This window comes from Gymnoscopelus microlampas, assembly GCF_963454915.1.
Source record: "Gymnoscopelus microlampas genome assembly, chromosome: 22".
Classification (NCBI taxonomy): domain Eukaryota; kingdom Metazoa; phylum Chordata; class Actinopteri; order Myctophiformes; family Myctophidae; genus Gymnoscopelus; species Gymnoscopelus microlampas.
This window is the reverse complement of record NC_139959.1, coordinates 34418182-34436045: the sequence shown is the minus strand read 5'-3', so window position 1 is coordinate 34436045 and position 17864 is coordinate 34418182. Positions and strand designations below refer to the sequence as shown.

The window sequence follows — 17864 nt, the reverse complement described above, 5'->3', positions numbered from 1 at the left end:
GCAAATACTTTGACTGCACATATACGGGTATGGACTTGTTATTTATTTATTGTTATTACTATTATTATTACTGGGACTTGAACCAACGATTTGCCTTGGTCTGTGTGTGCCTTGAGCCAGACACTTGCGCGGGTGTTCTGCGTTTGTTCCCCTCCACTTAAAATAATCCATCTCCCTTGAAACAAACAAACGTGACTCACCTTCTATCATGTATAAACATGACCCACGTGTATAAATGTCATGAACGTGCACGGCGCAGTGCATGAGCAGACAGGCACGGGCATGTTCCTGCAAAGCCACGCCCATTGGCTCCTTCAGACAAAAGACTCAAACATAGAATACACACTCCATTGAACGCTCTTATTGTGAAAGAGTGTAGGACTACATAGTAAACTCTTACTATGAAGTAGTGTAGGACTCCATACATGGTAAAGCCTTATCGTGAAAGAGTATAGGACTCCATTGTAAACTCTTATTGTGAAAGAATGTAGGACTCCATTATAAACTCGTATTGTGAAAGTGTGTAGGATTCCATACTAAACTCTTATTGTGAAAGAGTGTAGGACTTTTGTGGCAAACTCTTATTGTGAACGAGTGTAGGGCTCCATACATAGTGAACTCTTATTGTTAAAGAGTGTATGACTCCACAGTAAACTCCTATTGTGAAAGAGTGTAAGACTCCGTAGTGAACTCTTATTGTGAAAGAATGTAGGACTCCAAACATAATAAACTCTTAAGGTCTTATCAGACGGGGAGCGCTGGATGCAGGCATTACCGCGGTGTGGGGAAAAGGAAAGCTCACCACACCAGCTCTTACCGCCCGCATGAACGTGCACAAACGAGCGCGAGCATTCCACGGGACCGCCCCCGCTCGCCTCACCACCCCCCAACTTCTCTGCGCGTCCCAAATAATCGCCCGCCTCTCATTGAAAATGAATTACACAGCTCGCCGGCCGATTCTCGTCTGAAAATACCTTTATTGTGAATTAGCGTAGGACTCTTATTGTGAAGGATATGAGTGGACCAGGATCTTGATAGAGATTCGTCTCACCAGGTGGAAGGGGCTGAAGATGTACAGGGCTGATGTGGCACTGAAACGAAAGATGGCTTTTCCTTTGTTTAGAACTACGAAGGTCTGCATGGAGAGAGAGGGGGAGAGAGAGGGGGAGAGAGAGAGAGAGAGAGAGAGAGAGAGAGAGAGAGAGAGAGAGAGAGAGAGAGAGAGAGGGGGGGGGGTGTAGGAGAATGGATACAGAGAGAGGGGGGGGGGGGTGGGGGGGAGAGAGAGTTATGTTAGTTATTGATTTATGATGAATGTATTTACTGCTACTGGCGTACATGTCAATAACCTGAACAACACACACACACACACACACACACACACACACACACACACACACACACACACACACACACACACACACACACACACACACACACACGTTATGTAAACACAGGGCACAATTAGATACCAAAAATAAGGAAAAACACTTCACGCTTCACAGACGTGTTCTTTGTTTACCATTTACCGTACACGTGAAATACAAACAGTACAAACGGATACATCCCACATTGTGTGTGTGTGTGTGTGTGTGTGTGTGTGTGTGTGTGTGTGTGTGTGTGTGTGTGTGTGTGTGTGTGTGTGTGTGTGTGTGTGTGTGTGTGTGTGTGTGCGTGCGTGCGTTGTTGTGTGTGTGCGCGTGCATGCGTGCGTTCATGTTTGTTTGTGTGTTCCCCATAGACCCACACATACCACCACTCAACCTAAAACATGGGGGGGGGGGCACTAGAGAGAGAGAGAGAGGAGGGGCAGCACAAAAATTAGACTGAAAAAAGAGAAAATGAGAGAGGGATGATGAAATGTAGAGACAGAGAGAGAGAGCGAGAGAGAAAAGAGGAGAAGAGAGAGAATGAAATAAAGGAGGGCAAAAGTAAAAATAAAAGTCATGTGAAACAGGTGACATAGGAGGAAGTGATGCGTTTCATATTATTAAAACAGAGAGAGAGAGAGAGAGAGAGAGAGAGAGAGAGAGAGAGAGAGAGAGAGAGAGAGAGAGAGAGAGAGAGAGAGAGAGATCTAATAGACCAATGATACAGCTTTAAGGTCTGTGGTCTTTAAAAGTAGCATTGTGTCTCACAAGGTGATCTCTGAAATGTCAGGGTAAGGCTTAAGGTTAAGGGTTAAAGGTTAAGGACTAAGGGTCAGGTTATTGTACAAGGTGGCATTTGTAGTAGTATGGGTCAGGGTTAAAGGTTATGGGTTAAAGGAGTAGTTCACCCAAAACTAATTATATCAATTACACACCCCATGAAGCCTTGGATTCATGTTTTTGAACCAAAGACTCCACCGGTCATCAAATTATTAGCTCAGGAATGCGACAAAAAAATAAGCCATGAATTCAAGGCTTCACAGGGTGTGTAATTAATTGATACAAAATACGTATTTTTTAGGGTGAACAACTCCTTTAAAGATGGGGTGCCGTGATTTCCCCCCCATAAAAAAAAACATGATCATCAGGTATTAAGAATGTTTTTATGCGGACCACCAGTTCATTAAGTATGCCTGGATTTCACCTAAGCACCACCCACCTGTCCTACCCCCCCCCCCCTTTCCTCATGAAAGGGCCAGTTGTTTACTTAATGGTCTAGCTCTGACAGCTGCTGGTGCCCACAGCCTTTACAGATTGTTTGATATGGCACTGGACATCTACAACAGTAAAGCTTGGAAAAAGATCCTATATGGGTCCATTTGGTTCCATTTGTACAATCTCAGAGTTACAGATATGTAGGCTATGTAAGGGTACAGTTGGTTCCTTACTATCAATCATTTTGCTCTGCATTGTGCAAATGCATTAATGTATTTAACCATGCAATATGGAAGAACTGATCTTTCAATCATCCGTTGCAGTAGTGTAGTGGTGAGTCTCATGGATTGTTTTTCTGCTTGTTCTCTCTCTCTCTCTCTCTCTCTCTCTCTCTCTCTCTCTCTCTCTCTCTGTGTGTTTACTTTGCCCCACGTTCTTGCCCCCCCCCCCCCCCCCCCCCCCCCCCCCCGTTGCTCACGTGTGTTTGTGTTAGCCAAGCCCACACCTGTTGCGTTATGATAATGAGGGGGAGGGTATGATTTTGGAACGTCAGAAAAGCGCAGTTTTCTGATCGGCACTTTTGACTCAAAAGATTTCAGCTAACAAGAAGAAATCCAAAATCCAAAGGGAAGACATCATTGCACATCAATGGTGGAAAAAAGTACTGATATTTTGACTTAAGTAAAAGTATCAATACTGCAATGTAGAAATACTCTGTCCTTAATTAAAAATGTACGTGAGTAAAATTACAAAAGTATTGGTATCAAAATGTACTTGAAGTATCAAAAGTAAAAGTACTCATTGTGCAGAATGTCCTGTTTCACAAGTTTTTAAAGGTATAAAATGTGTACAAATCTTTTGAAAATAGCAGATCTACAAGCTCACAATGCGTCGCATTGCGACGCATTGTGAGCTTGTAGATCGGCTATTTTCAAATGTACGAAATGTTTATAGGGCTGAAGTGGATAATGTTTTGTAATAATGATCAAAATCTACAAAGTAACTAGTAACTAAAGTTTTCAAATAATTGTAGTGGAGTAAAAGTACAATATTTGCCTCTGAGATGCAGTGGAGTAGAAGTAGAACTATTGAAAATTGGAAATACTCCAGTAAAGTAAAAACACCTCAAAATTGTACTTAATTACAGTACTTGAGTAAATGTATTTAGTTACATTACACCACTGTAACAACCACAAACAGAAAAAGTACAAAAGTCATGGCACCCCATCTTTAAGGCTAAAGGTTATCGATTCGTACCCGGCGGTCTTTGAAGTAGTAGGGGTCGATGTCCTCCACCGGCTCGCCCACCAGGTGGGGGGGGATGTCTCCAAATATCCTGGGTAGTGATTTCCCCGCCTCCAGGTCCCCACGGGGGCGGACCTCCACAACGTCACCCAGATCCTACATAGACACCAACACAATGTACACTATGTTACTACACCACCCCCCGCCCCCATATTTTCAATTAAAGGGGATTACCACTCATTTTCAACATTCAACTATGTCATTAATACACCTTAGAGCTGTTGCGTGGAAATAAGAACAAAGTACCCCCACATCTGTGTTGTCTAGAACTGGAGAATTGATTGTTAGGTCATGTGATCCGTGACATACGGACGGTGTACTCTTTGGCTCCGCCCTCTAGGCTGCTGCATTCACTAGAATGGGGAATCTCACTTCCAGCTGAAACAGTGCTTACAGAAGTTATGACTTGTTAGAGCATTTTCAGCCAATTGATTTCTATTATTTACACTTTCTGATCGGCACTTTTGGGCGGCAGTGGCTCAGGGGTAGAGTGGCCGGGTAGAGTGAACTGGAAAACCGCAAGGCGCTCCCCTAGAGTTAGTGTCGAAGTGTCTTTGAGCAAGACGCTGAACCCCTAATTGCTCCCGATGAGCAGGTTGGTGCCTTGCATAGTTTCCTCCGCCATCGGTGTATGAATGTGTGTGTGAATGGGCTAATGGCACAATCAATGTAAAGCGCTTCGGATAGAAGCCCTATATAAAATAAAAATACACGTACTATGTCTTGTGAAATGTGCTATATAACCATAATGCCATTATAAACTACAAGTCGCGCTGTTTCCGCTGGAAGTGAGATTCCCCATTCTAGTGAATGAGGCAGCCTAGCGGGCGGAGCCAAAGAGAATACCGTCTGTATGTCACTGATCACATGACCCCAACAATCAATTATCCAGTTCTAGGCAACACAGAGGGGCACTTTGTTCTTATTTCCACACAACAGCTGGTGTACTGCCCGACTTATTTCAAGCTTGTGGTCCCTCTGCCAGGATTTTGCGATTATCTTACCTTTTCAAGTAGTCATAGAATATTTATCTCCAGTATGATTGATACCCTGATGGTTGCTAATCACTGAGGGTTTTCAGGTGTGGTTTCACAAATGTCAACGAGGTCATTGTGACCTCGAGGGAATGAGTTAATGACATAGTTCAATGTTGAAAATGAGTGGTATTCTTCTTTAAGTAACTAACAGGGCTGAATGGCTTTCGAGGGGATTGGCTGTTATATTGAATTGTATTTCTTTATAAGTTTCAGTTTAGAGCCTTTCTGGGGCTGACTACACATATCGTCTCTGTCGGGTGTAAACCTCAAATGTCCAAAACTGTTACTTTTCAGGATTCAAATTCCTGAAAAGTGTGTGTGTGTGTGTGTGTGTGTGTGTGTGTGTGTGTGTGTGTGTGTGTGTGTGTGTGTCTGCGTGTGCGCTCGTACCTCCTGGTACTCCTTGGCGCGTTGGGCCCTGTCCTCTCTGATTCGCACTTCGATAGCTTGCAGAGAGTCAGGGGTGAACAGCTGCAGGCTGTCGGGGCCCATTGGAAACACACAGTCGGCCATCTTCTCATCCTGAGAGAATACACACTGTACACCGTACAGCTGCACATGCATGCACACACACACACACACACACACACACACACACACACACACACACACACACACACACACACACACACACACACACACACACACAGGGTTAATATCCCGTAGTGATATGCAGAGCATGGGTCTTCTGAAATCGTAACAAAAAAATGTCTTGAATCGAACACTTTTCAACTTGAGCAAAACGTGTGATTTACACGTTTTGTGCGGTTCCGTTCCGCGGCATTAGTCCGACAGTCCGTTGTTCTGAAGTACCATTGGTCGGCACACATTATACAGTACAGTATTTAAGCCTAATCTCTCAAGACAGATTCTGCTGAATCTGTCAGCATCACTGCCCTATGTAGTGTTGTTGTAAGTAGGAATTCCGAATAAACACAGAAGCACCCGGAAGGAAGTGGATTAAGAAAGGGGAGGAGCAAAACCCAGTCCCTGTTTCTACACAAAAAAGGATGTGGTGCCCCCAGCGGCAAAAAGTTACCGCGTGGGAGCCAAACCCTAATCTTAACCTCACAAAAACTATGCCTAAACCTAACCTCAACAACCTCACACGAACTACGTCTAAACCTAACCTTAAAGGTTTCATGACATCAAATTCCCATTTTTTCCCTGTTTATTTTTGTTTATATATATTTGTTTTCTGACCTCAATCACACCCCAAAAAAAGGAACTTTGAACATTCAGTGGATTTTCAGTGGTCTGTTTTTTTTTAAATATAATTTGGCTCAGAAAAGTGGCCCATGGACTTTGACATCACAGTCCATTAATCCCGCCCCCTCTCCTAACCTTAACATAACCTCACACAAACTATGCCTAAGCCCACCAGGTTATTGCAATAATTGGACGGAATCAAGAATCAAGTGGGGTTTACTTGTCATTCACTCATACAGGTATAAACAGCAAAATGTTGGTGAGACATGTGCAGCAAAACTGTTAATAACAATACCATATACAACAGGATGATAAGAGTCACTGGATTGCATGATGAAACACAAAAAAAAGGGGGTGTACATTTTAACAGCGATAAGATACGCATCACGATACATGGTTGACGATACGTTACATGGACAATATTGGTTCATTCATGGCAATACGAGACGATTCAATGATTTAAAATCAATACAGTAACTATTTAGCTATTAGAAACGTGTGGATAGCACAGGTTTTTTAAGGGAAAATGTTATCATTATGGATATAATTATAATATAATAAATCGTATTACAAGTTTTCTGAAATTGTATATTTAAATATGCAAATTGGGCATTTAGTCCATGAGCCAGAGCCCCAAAATTGAGCCAGATATTGAATATTCCTTCGTTAAAAACCTTTGACTCCAACATCTTAACCAAATGAAATAAGTATGTTGACTCTGGCTTTGTCCAATATTCCAATGTTGATTCTCGAAAGTTATGCAAATTTGGGCATATTTTCCTAATGCCTAATTTGCATATTTAAATATATAATTTCAGAAAACTTGTAATACGATAAATCATTGTCTTGATGTAAGTAATCAACTCAGGAAGTTTCATTATGATAACTCTTTTTTCAATTTTGTCATTTTTTCACCTGTCATGTACGTATGGGGAAAATAACAAAATATGTGATAACCATGAAAAAGCTACTCCTGTGGAAAGGTTAGCATATATTTATTTACTGGTATTGACCCTATGAACAATTTAATATAGGTTTGGTTTTGCCCACTCTTTCGATAATCATTGCTCAATTTTGGGGCTCTGGCTCATGGACTATATCGATATAGTAGATTGTTCAAAATTAAAAAACGATGCATCGATGCAGTTACGGTATCGTTATCGCATCACCTCTGATATTTATTTAAAAAAATCAAAAATAGTTGCAAAAAAAAAAAAAAGTTTCTCCTCTGGGGTCAACAGTCCAAAGTAGTGGGGCGTGTGGAAGAGGAGGTGAAGAGGAGAGTGCAGGCAGGGTGGAACGGACAGAGGAAAGTGTCAGTCTGAGTGATTCGTGATAGAGGGGTAACAGCAAGAGTGAGAGGGAAAGATGTACCAGACAGTACAGTGAGAACAGCCATGCTTTGTGGCTTGGAAAAGCTAGAGGTGGCAGAGTTGAGGATGCTGAAGATTAGGAGTGACAAGGAGGACGGACGAGGACGACAAGCCAGGACATGATCAGAAATGACTACATTAGAGAGGATCAGCCCAGGTTAGAAGGTTTGGGGATAAAAAACAACATGTGCAGAGGAGGGATGGAGGGGTAGGCTACACCGGGAGAAGGATGCTGAGGGAGGGAACTGCCGGGCAAGAGGAGAAGCTGCAAATTCCAGCACCACTTCAACCCCTCTATACTTGATAAAAACGGACCAGTAAAGATTGCATTTGGTACACTCTTATTTCACTCTACACAGATCGATTCGCCAAGAATAGCAGATATACAAGCTCACAACGTGAGCTTGTAGATCGGCAATCTTTGGCCAACGTTCCCCCCAGAATAGTAGGTGTTCAAGTGGTTAACAAAAGTCGCATTTTAAGTCTTAAACATATTTTGATTGCAGCGATGTTCCAATGGCTGCTCGTTTGTCGCGGTGGGTCACATATCATTAATCACAATTATTTTCGGTACAATAATCGTGACATGTCATTTTCCTCCATCCTGCAGGTGGCTGGAGTGACCGAGGAATACGGAGAGAAAAGAAGCAGATTAAAGAAGAAAAACACAATTTCCCTTCGAAATGCTGTCATGATACTGTCCCTGTTTCTGTTTTTTTTGCCAGGGGTTATGGTACAGACAGAGAGAGAGAGAGAGAGAGAGAGAGAGAGAGAGAGAGAGAGAGAGAGAGAGAGAGAGAGAGCACTGTTGTCAGACAATGTGTGTCATGGATCAGTGCACAGGTGTGGTGATGTTTGGAGCAGCTGTATGATGGGTTGCGTGTTCTGTTGGCACGTGTGAGACTTTGATTCCTGTCACTGCAAACACCACAGTTTAATATAAAGATTTGCTCAGAACAAACACTCTATAGCAATGATTACTATCACAATATAGAGCTATATTTAACACTGTTACTGAACAAACACTCTATAGCAATAATTACTATCACAATATAGAGCTATTTAACACTGTTACTGAACAAACACTCTATAGTAATGATTACTATCACAATATAGAGCTATTTAACACTGTTACTGAACAAACACTCTATAGCAATGATTACTATCACAATATAGAGCTATTTAACACTGTTACTGAACAAACACTCAATAATAATGATTACTATCACAATATATAGCTATTTAACACTGTTACTGAACAAACACTCAATAATAATGATTACTATCGAAATATAGAGCTATTTAACACTGTTACTGAACAAACACTCTATAGCAATGATTACTATCACAATATAGAGCTATTTAACACTGTTACTGAACAAACACTCTATAGCAATGATTACTATCACAATATAGAGCTATTTAACACTGTTACTGAACAAACACTCTATAGCAATGATTACTATCACAATATAGAGCTATTCAACACTGTTACTGAACAAACACTGTATAGCAATGATTACTATCACAATATAGAGCTATTCAACACTGTTACTGAACAAACACTGTATAGTAATGATTACTATCACAATATAGAGCTATTTAACACTGTTACTGAACAAACACTCTATAGCAATGATTACTATCACAATATAGAGCTATTTAACACTGTTACTGAACAAACACTCAATAATAATGATTACTATCACAATATAGAGCTATTTAACACTGTTACTGAACAAACACTCAATAATAATGATTACTATCGAAATATAGAGCTATTTAACACTGTTACTGAACAAACACTCTATAGCAATGATTACTATCACAATATAGAGCTATTTAACACTGTTACTGAACAAACACTCTATAGCAATGATTACTATCACAATATAGAGCTATTTAACACTGTTACTGAACAAACACTCTATAGCAATGATTACTATCACAATATAGAGCTATTTAACACTGTTACTGAACAAACACTCTATAGCAATGATTACTATCACAATATAGAGCTATTCAACACTGTTACTGAACAAACACTGTATAGCAATGATTACTATCACAATATAGAGCTATTCAACACTGTTACTGAAAAAACACTATATAGCAATGATTACTATCACAATATAGAGCTATTCAACACTGGTACTGAACAAACACTCTATAGCAATGATTACTATCACAATATAGAGCTATTCAACACTGTTACTGAACAAACACTCTATTCACCTGTTTCCTAGGCTGTGTTTTCCACTTCCTGTCGATTTCATTGGATATCATTGGTCATCTGACCAGTTTCATTGGATTTCATTGGATCAAATCGACAGGAAGTGGAAAACACACAGCCTAGGAAACAGGTGAATAGTAATGATTACTATCACAATATAGAGCTATTTAACACTATTACTGAACAACAACAGCAACGATTACTATCATGATATAAGTAATTTAACACTGAGAAAACCACTCACTGCACTTTTAATATATTATGCATTGCCGTATTAGAGTTTACAGCAACACCCCACCCTCCCCCAAACATTTCAAAGATTGTTGAGTACAGTACTCAAGTAAAATGACTCTGTTACTGTCCACCACACTGAGGATAGCACTGCTCAAACACGCAATTACTCCTAATGAATACTTTGGTATGCTGCATCCAGACACCAATGGTTTAGTCTGTTTTCATTGACGGACCAATGAGAGGCAGCGCTGAGGCGTTGATCTCACCACAAGAGAAATAGAAAGTGGAGTACAGCTGCACATGCTTGGAGATAGACACCTCTCTCTATCTGTCTGTCTGTCTGTCTGTCTGTCTGTCTGTCTGTCTGTCTGTCTGTCTGTCTGTCTGTCTGTCTGTCTGTCTGTCTGTCTGTCTGTCTGTATGAAGTGTGTGACTGTCTTATATATGATGTGTTGTGTTACACAACACACCCACCCTCTCACTCACACACGCACACGCACACGCACACGCACACGCACACGCAAGCACACACAAGCACACACACACACACACACACACACACACACACACACACACACACACACACACACACACACACACACACACACACACACACACAGAGAGAGAGAGAGAGAGAGAGAGAGAGAGAGAGAGAGAGAGACTTCCCCGGTCGGCTGCTATCCATGTTGACCGGAGAGGAGAGGACAGAGCGCCTTTCTAGGTCAAAACCCGACAAAAGAACTAACCATCGCCTTCAGGAAGGACGCGCGCACACGCACACACACGCACACGCACATGCACACACACACACACACACACACACACACACACACACACACACACACACACACACACACACACACACACGCACACGTAGTAAAATATAAGACATATTTCTGTACAAATGAACATTAAACGTAAATGTTTCTACCGTATAGCTTATAGCACCAATTAGTGTGTGTGTGTGTGTGTGTGTGTGTGTGTGTGTGTGTGTGTGTGTGTGTGTGTGTGTGTGTGAGCAATCACGCGTGCATAACGTGTGTGCATATTTGTGTGCATGTGCATCTGTGTGTGCATGTGTGCATATGTGCGTATGTGCATGTGTGTATGAGACTGTGTGGCGGCATGTGTGCATGTGCAAGTGTCTCTGCCAGTGTGTCTGTGCCAGTGGGTGCCAGTGTGTGTGTGTGTGTGTGTGTGTGTGTGCGTGCGTGCGTGCGTGTGTGCGTGCGTGCGTGCGTGCGTGCGTGCGTGCGTGCGTGCGTGCGTGCGTGCGTGCGTGCGTGCGTGCGTGTGTGTGCTAGTGGATTGGCTATGAATTGTGTCTCTTTATTTCCATATCATTCATCAACTATGCTTCTCACTCTGTGTGTGTGTGTGTGTGTGTGTGTGTGTGTGTGTGTGTGTGTGTGTGTGTGTGTGTGTGTGTGTGTGTGTGTGTGTGTGTGTGTGTGTGTGTCCGAACAGAATGGCCGCACGCTTGGCTTGCTCCTCTCTCCTCCAAGCACATCTCAGAACCGCTGGCAAGACACACACACACACACACACACACACACACACACACACACACACACACACACACACACACACACACACACACACACAGCTTGTCTGAAGCAGCTGAACTGCCAAACGGACAGACTTCCACATTTACAACTTATGTTTTTTTTTTTGTAGTAAAATAATAAACACACGGCAAAATAAATCCACATCCATGTGGTGCGTGTCACGTTATATTAATACATGCCTTATTACAGCTGTCCGGAAGAAACCTCATATCTCCATATTTCAAATGTTTATATATATTTTTTGCCGTAATTTTATGCCCTACTTCAGTGGTTCTTAACCTTTTCTTTTTTTTACAACATTTTATCCCACGGTTTTTATAACTGATTTTTCACCCAGTGCCAATTGCCTAAGCTTGTAGTCCTGGGCCCTATTCTCTCTCTGCCAGCCCGGGGAGAGCCCCGAACTGAACTCATGCTTCTTTTCACCTGACCGGGGGGGGTTTCCCCGGTAGGACGTAGCGCGTGGAAGGAACACGTTATTCCAACCAGTTCCGTTCCCCTCCATCAGGCGCCCCGGCTGACCAGGGGGAGGCAGTATAGTGACCAGGATTACTGCATGTTTTTTGTGATGGTACCTACCCTAGGAGACACGGGGAGAACATTCAAACTTCACACAGAGAGGCCCTTTCAACAACCCCACCTAGGGTATGGGCACTGATGACACGGAGGAGAGGACACGCCCCCCCCAGCGCCAATAGCGTCGTGTTGGGCGGGAGGAGTAGGATGAAGGCTCTAAGTCATACATGGGCAACTGGCGGCCCCCACCTTCACTTAATGCGGCCCGCAGGTTCATATCGGAATACTGATATGTTATTATTGATTTCAGCTGTTACAATTCCAAACATGACCCACTTTAATTACTTCAGTCTACATTGGTTGTTTAATGACTAGTATTAAAATGATATTGCCTTTTTTATGTCCAATGTATTTGTATTTAAATTCATAAAGTTAAAGACGGGGTGCCGTGATTTTCAGTGATCCCCCCCCCCCCCCCCCCTAAAACATAATCATCAGGTATTATGGTTATACTAGGAGGAAGATTTTTTTCATAAAAAAAAAACGCCTCCAGTTCATTAAGTGGTTCTCACCTTAGCACCTCCTCCACCACCTTAGCACCACCCACCTGTCCTAGTCCCTCCTCCTCCTCATGCCCACACCTGTTGTGTTATGATAATGAGGGTGAGGGTATGTTTTTACTATGTCACTAAAGCGCTGTTTCTCTATTGGCACGTTTGACCCTCAAGGTTTCAGCCTCCAGGAAGAAACTCCAAATAGTCAGAGAAGACATAAAACACCATAAACCCACCATGAAGTTCTATCAACCTCATAGACACATGAAAAACAGAAAAGTGCAAAAACATGGCACCAGCTCTTTAACATAAGTATAACTAAATGCATTTGAAATTAAATAAAAATGATATTTTTCAGGATTCCATTAAAAAAATTGCCCAAAAAGACAAAAATAGGTAAAAAGCGTGTAGATAGGCTATTTGAAATATTGTGTGCGTGGGTTTTATAAATATTTCTTCTATCGATTACACACCCCATGGAGACTCGAATTGTTTTGTTTTTGTCGCATTCTTAAGGCAATAATTTGATGACCGGCAGAAAGATGCTTATGTCTCCGGTAGGAGACACAAAAGCCGCCACCGGTCATCAAATTATTGGCTTAGGATTGCGACCAAAATAAAATAATCTCAGAATAAAGTCATGTTGGGGATGAACTATCCCTTTAACAAGAGCGTGTGACTAAATATGAACTACATTGGATCCTTTGAAACACAGCTTTCTTTTTTTCCTGTTTTCTGAAAAGTAACAGTTTTGGACATACAAGGTTTCCACCCGACAGGGACGATATACACATACAGATGTACTTACATAATGATATCCTGTCCTTATTAATTAACATATATGCCTGGTCTTCACGGCCTCTCTCTGAGCTTTCCTGCTATCTGTCTCTCCTACACTGTCTGTCTCTCAAGCTGTCCTACTGTCTGTCACACTGTCTCCCTCTCTGTTTGGCCTTTTTAAAAACCTTTATTTACACATTGCTAAAAAGAGAAACCTTGTTCTCACTCTTTACTTCTTCTCACTCAACATTCACTGTATGGAAGAAAAAAAAATGTTTTACCCGAAAATCAACCCGAAACATAACAGCTCATCCTCAACTGAACAGATAACATCATTTTAACATTATTATAACACCTATGTTGCACACAAATGTCCAGCCTTTTCATCTCCTTGTAAAATCTAAAGTCTATACCCATACCCTAACCCGTACCAATGAGATGAACGCACTGACCAGACCCTGCATCACTTCCCTGTTTATCTTGTTTCTTCTTGTCAAATATTTTGCCATCTTTGCTTCACCCAAAAGGAAATTCAGCAATTGCTACTTTGTCGCATTGTTTCTCCTGTAACCAGCTCCACATATAAAAACAACGTTATAGAGAGAGAGAGAGAGAGAGAGAGAGAGAGAGAGAGAGAGAGAGAGAGAGAGAGAGAGAGAGAGAGAGAGAGAGAGAGAGAGAGAGAGAGAGAGAGAGAACGCACCTGGGGTGACAGGGCATTTTCATTTGTGGCCCCCACCCTTTGGAATCCACTCCGACCCCACATCAAAGCAGCCCCCACTCTTGCCGTTTTCAAAGCCTCCCTCAAAACCCAACTCTTTAGACTCGCCTTCCCTGCCCAGACCTAACCAAACCTCACTTTCGTCCTCTATGACAAGTCTTAGCCTTTTGTTTTAACCTTTTAATGTTTTCTTTTCTTTTGTTTTCCTTTTTTCTCCTAATAAAATTGTTTTTAAGCTGTTTTGTAAAGCGACTTTGGGTACTAGAAAAGCGCTATATAAGTCTGATGTATTATTATTATTATGAGAGAGAGAGAGAGAGAGAGAGAGAGAGAGAGAGAGAGAGAGAGAGAGAGAGAGAGAGAGAGAGAGAGAGAGAGAGAGAGAGAGACACAGAGAGAGAGAGAGAGAGAGAGAGAGAGAGAGAGAGAGAGAGAGAGAGAGAGAGCAGCCAACTAGTCAGAGTTAACCAAATTATTAGACTGCAAACAAAAGATGCCTATTTGGACTGGAACATTGGACCAATCAAACCAAAACTCAAAACAAACTTAATTGCTACCTGGCCCTAAACTATGAATAAAAACTGAACGAAGTTCACAAAGTGGCGCACTATGAACTTGTATTCCTTGCTGTCCTGTACAAACCAGCTTAACTCAATTTTGACACTTTTGCATTTTTTTTCAAAAATCAGGGCTATTGAACACCCTACGTCTGTGTGTTGGTAAATAAAATAGTGATAGCTATTAGCTAACTCCATTGGATCCTCAAACTTTCTGCTAAACCAGCTAAATCCACCGGAGTTAGCTGGTTTAGACTCCAGGCTCCACCCCCTTTTGACCTCCAACCTCATTGTGAGCTTGGAGGTCCATTCAGTTGTTTTTATCAATGATGAACAAAACCTTCTAACTCCACTTTTTGTCATTTCCTGAAAAATGAACATTTTGGAGTTATCTGGTTTCTGCCGGACAGCAGAGATATGTGCCTATTTTTGAATAGCGAAAGTATACAATAATGGTGCAAGTGTTTACACAGATGCTTCCCCGGTTTTAATGAGTCGACATGTGACAATTATAATAACTTAAGTGCAGAAAACTTTAAGACATTTGACATTGTTAATTCCAAACTTTACAGAGCAATATGACAATAACAAGCAACAGGGGATTAGGACAGGGACCTGCAGCACACTTAGCTGCACAATGTGTGACTATAGCATGTCACAAACCGAGGGACAAATAATTATAAATAATAATAAGCCAACAATACTCAATGTGACTATTATCTGGACACACTGACTATATCTACACACGCACGCACGCACGCGCGCGCACGCACGCACGCACGCACGCACGCACGCACGCACGCACGCACGCACACACACACACACACACACACACACACACACACACACACACACACACACACACACACACACACACACACACACACACACACACACACACACACACATTTGGATCATTGTGACAGTATTTGTCTGTATTGTACTGTATTCATTAAGTTCATGTTTTATTTGATATGTAAGATAAGATTACATAAGATTATAAGATGTTCTCTGTTATTATTTTTCTCTTTATTGCTGCACTTCACGACACTTTGGCAATACTGTAATTGTTACATTCATGCCAATAAAGCTATTTGAATTGAGAGACAGACAGACAGACAGACAGACAGACAGACAGACAGACAGACAGACAGACAGACAGACAGACAGACAGACATACAGACAGAGTGAGAGGGAGGGAGACAGACAGAGTGAGAGGGAGACAGAGAGAGTGAGAGGGAGACAGAGTGAGAGGGAGACAGACAGACAGAGTGAGAGGGAGACAGAGTGAGAGGGAGACAGAGAGAGACAGACAGACAGAGTGAGAGGGAGACAGAGTGAGAGGGAGACAGAGAGACAGAGTGAGAGGGAGACAGAGAGTGAGAGAGAGAGAGAGAGAGAGAGAGAGAGAGAGAGAGAGAGTGAATCCCTGTAGTATTTAGTGAGTGCTGGTTGCCCTCGGTAACCTGGATAGCAACGCTCTGTCCAGGACAACATACTATTCTGGGATGGATCAACCACACACACGCACACACACACACACGCACACGCACACGCACACACACGCACGCACACACACACACACACGCACGCACGCACGCACGCACGCACGCACGCACGCACGCGCGCGCACGCACGCGCGCGCACACACAGTTTGTCTCTCCTCTATTTCTTCTCCTTTCCTTTTTGTCCCTCCTGTGCGTGCGTGCGTGTGTGTGTGTGTGTGTGTGTGTGGTTACATAATATGAAATGTTAAACCATGTTCAATGATCTTACATATCGTTGCTGTCAGAGATAAACCTTGCATCTCTATATTTTAACTCTGTATGTTTTTCTCTTCATGAATTAACGTCCTATTCCGACATACTACAGTGTAATACAATAGTCAAGAGTCAAAAGTAGCAGATCTACAAGCTCAAGGCGTGATGCATCAGGCTTTGTCGGGCTGTTTGTATAAAAAGAATGGACAACGTGACGCCATTGGTTTCTACAGACCGCAAATGAAGCCGATTGTTCAGCAATTTCAAAGTTCCTTTGACTTACGAAAATTGTGTTTGTACTTAATTTGCTATGTCACATTTAACTGCCTGTATTTATACCTACCTAACTCTACTCTCCTAACACTGCTGATTATGTCCTCCGCCTATCAGAAGGCTTGTTACATTCCAAAATCATATCATCATATTGCTTGGTCATTGGCGGCAGCGTTTTTCCCCATTAGGACATCCACAAGGCCACTTGTGAATCGCCAGACCACATAACCGAGAACCAGATTGACCACGTCTGCAATAGTAAAAAAAATCAGGAGGTCCAGGCAGGATGTAAGGGTAAAGAGAGGAGCAGGTGTGGCTTCAGACCACCACCTCGTCGTAGCCAGCCTGAAGCTGAAGTTGAGAAATAACTTGATGTCGGCACACACGACACAGGCACAACACAGCAAGCCGGAAGAGTTCAGTTCAACACTCAGCAAGAAGTTACAAGTTCTACAGGAGCTGTTGATAAGAGGACGAGTGCACCCTGGAGAGCAGGTGGAAGGAGATAAAAGAGGCAGTAACATCTACCTGCCAGTAAGTGCTTGGCCCCAAGAAGCACCAGCACAAGGAGTGGATCTCAGGGGACAGTCTACAAAAGATCCAATAGAGGGAGAAGAAGGCGGCAGTGAACAACAGCCGGACAAGAGCAGAGAAGGCCAAGGCACAAGTAATGTAAATGGTAAATGGTTCATTTATATAGCGCTTCTATCCGAAGCGCTTTACATTGATTGTGCCATTAACCCATTCACACACACATTCATACACCGATGGCGGAGGAAACCATGCAAGGCACCAACCTCCTCATCGGGAGCAATTAGGGGTTCAGCGTCTTGCTCAGGGACACTTCGACACTAACTCTAGGGGAGCGCCCCAGCCCGGGATCGAACTGGGAACCTTGCGGTTTCCCGGTTCACTCTACCCGGCCACGGGTGCAATACGTTAGTCCGACAGACCGTTCCTCCGACAGCGCATGCCTCCGACGTTTACTATACTAACCCTATACCGAACCCGAACCCTAACCCTAACCGCACGCGGATGCCACATAGTCGGAGTAATGGTCTGTCGGACTAACGTATGCCCCCCCCCCGGCCACTCTACCCCTGAGCCACTGCCGCCCCAGAAGGCAGAAGGAAACCCGCTAGTAAAGAAGAGCATCAGG

General features: G+C 42.7%; 1 protein-coding gene across 1 annotated transcript in view; it reads right to left on the bottom strand.

Annotated features, from left to right (window-relative positions):
* The window catches only part of LOC311039039 (sodium channel protein type 3 subunit alpha-like), a gene marked incomplete at both ends in the record, with an annotated part of 157229 nt that extends 151789 nt beyond the window's left edge, over positions 1 to 5440 (bottom strand). Inside the window, 3 exons of the mRNA XM_084048681.1 lie at positions 1017 to 1135; positions 3843 to 3986; positions 5318 to 5440. Coding sequence (XP_083904807.1) covers positions 1017 to 1135; positions 3843 to 3986; positions 5318 to 5440 — 386 coding nt within the window. The remainder of the gene's footprint in view (positions 1 to 1016; positions 1136 to 3842; positions 3987 to 5317) is intronic.
* Positions 5441 to 17864: the final 12424 nt, after the last annotated feature.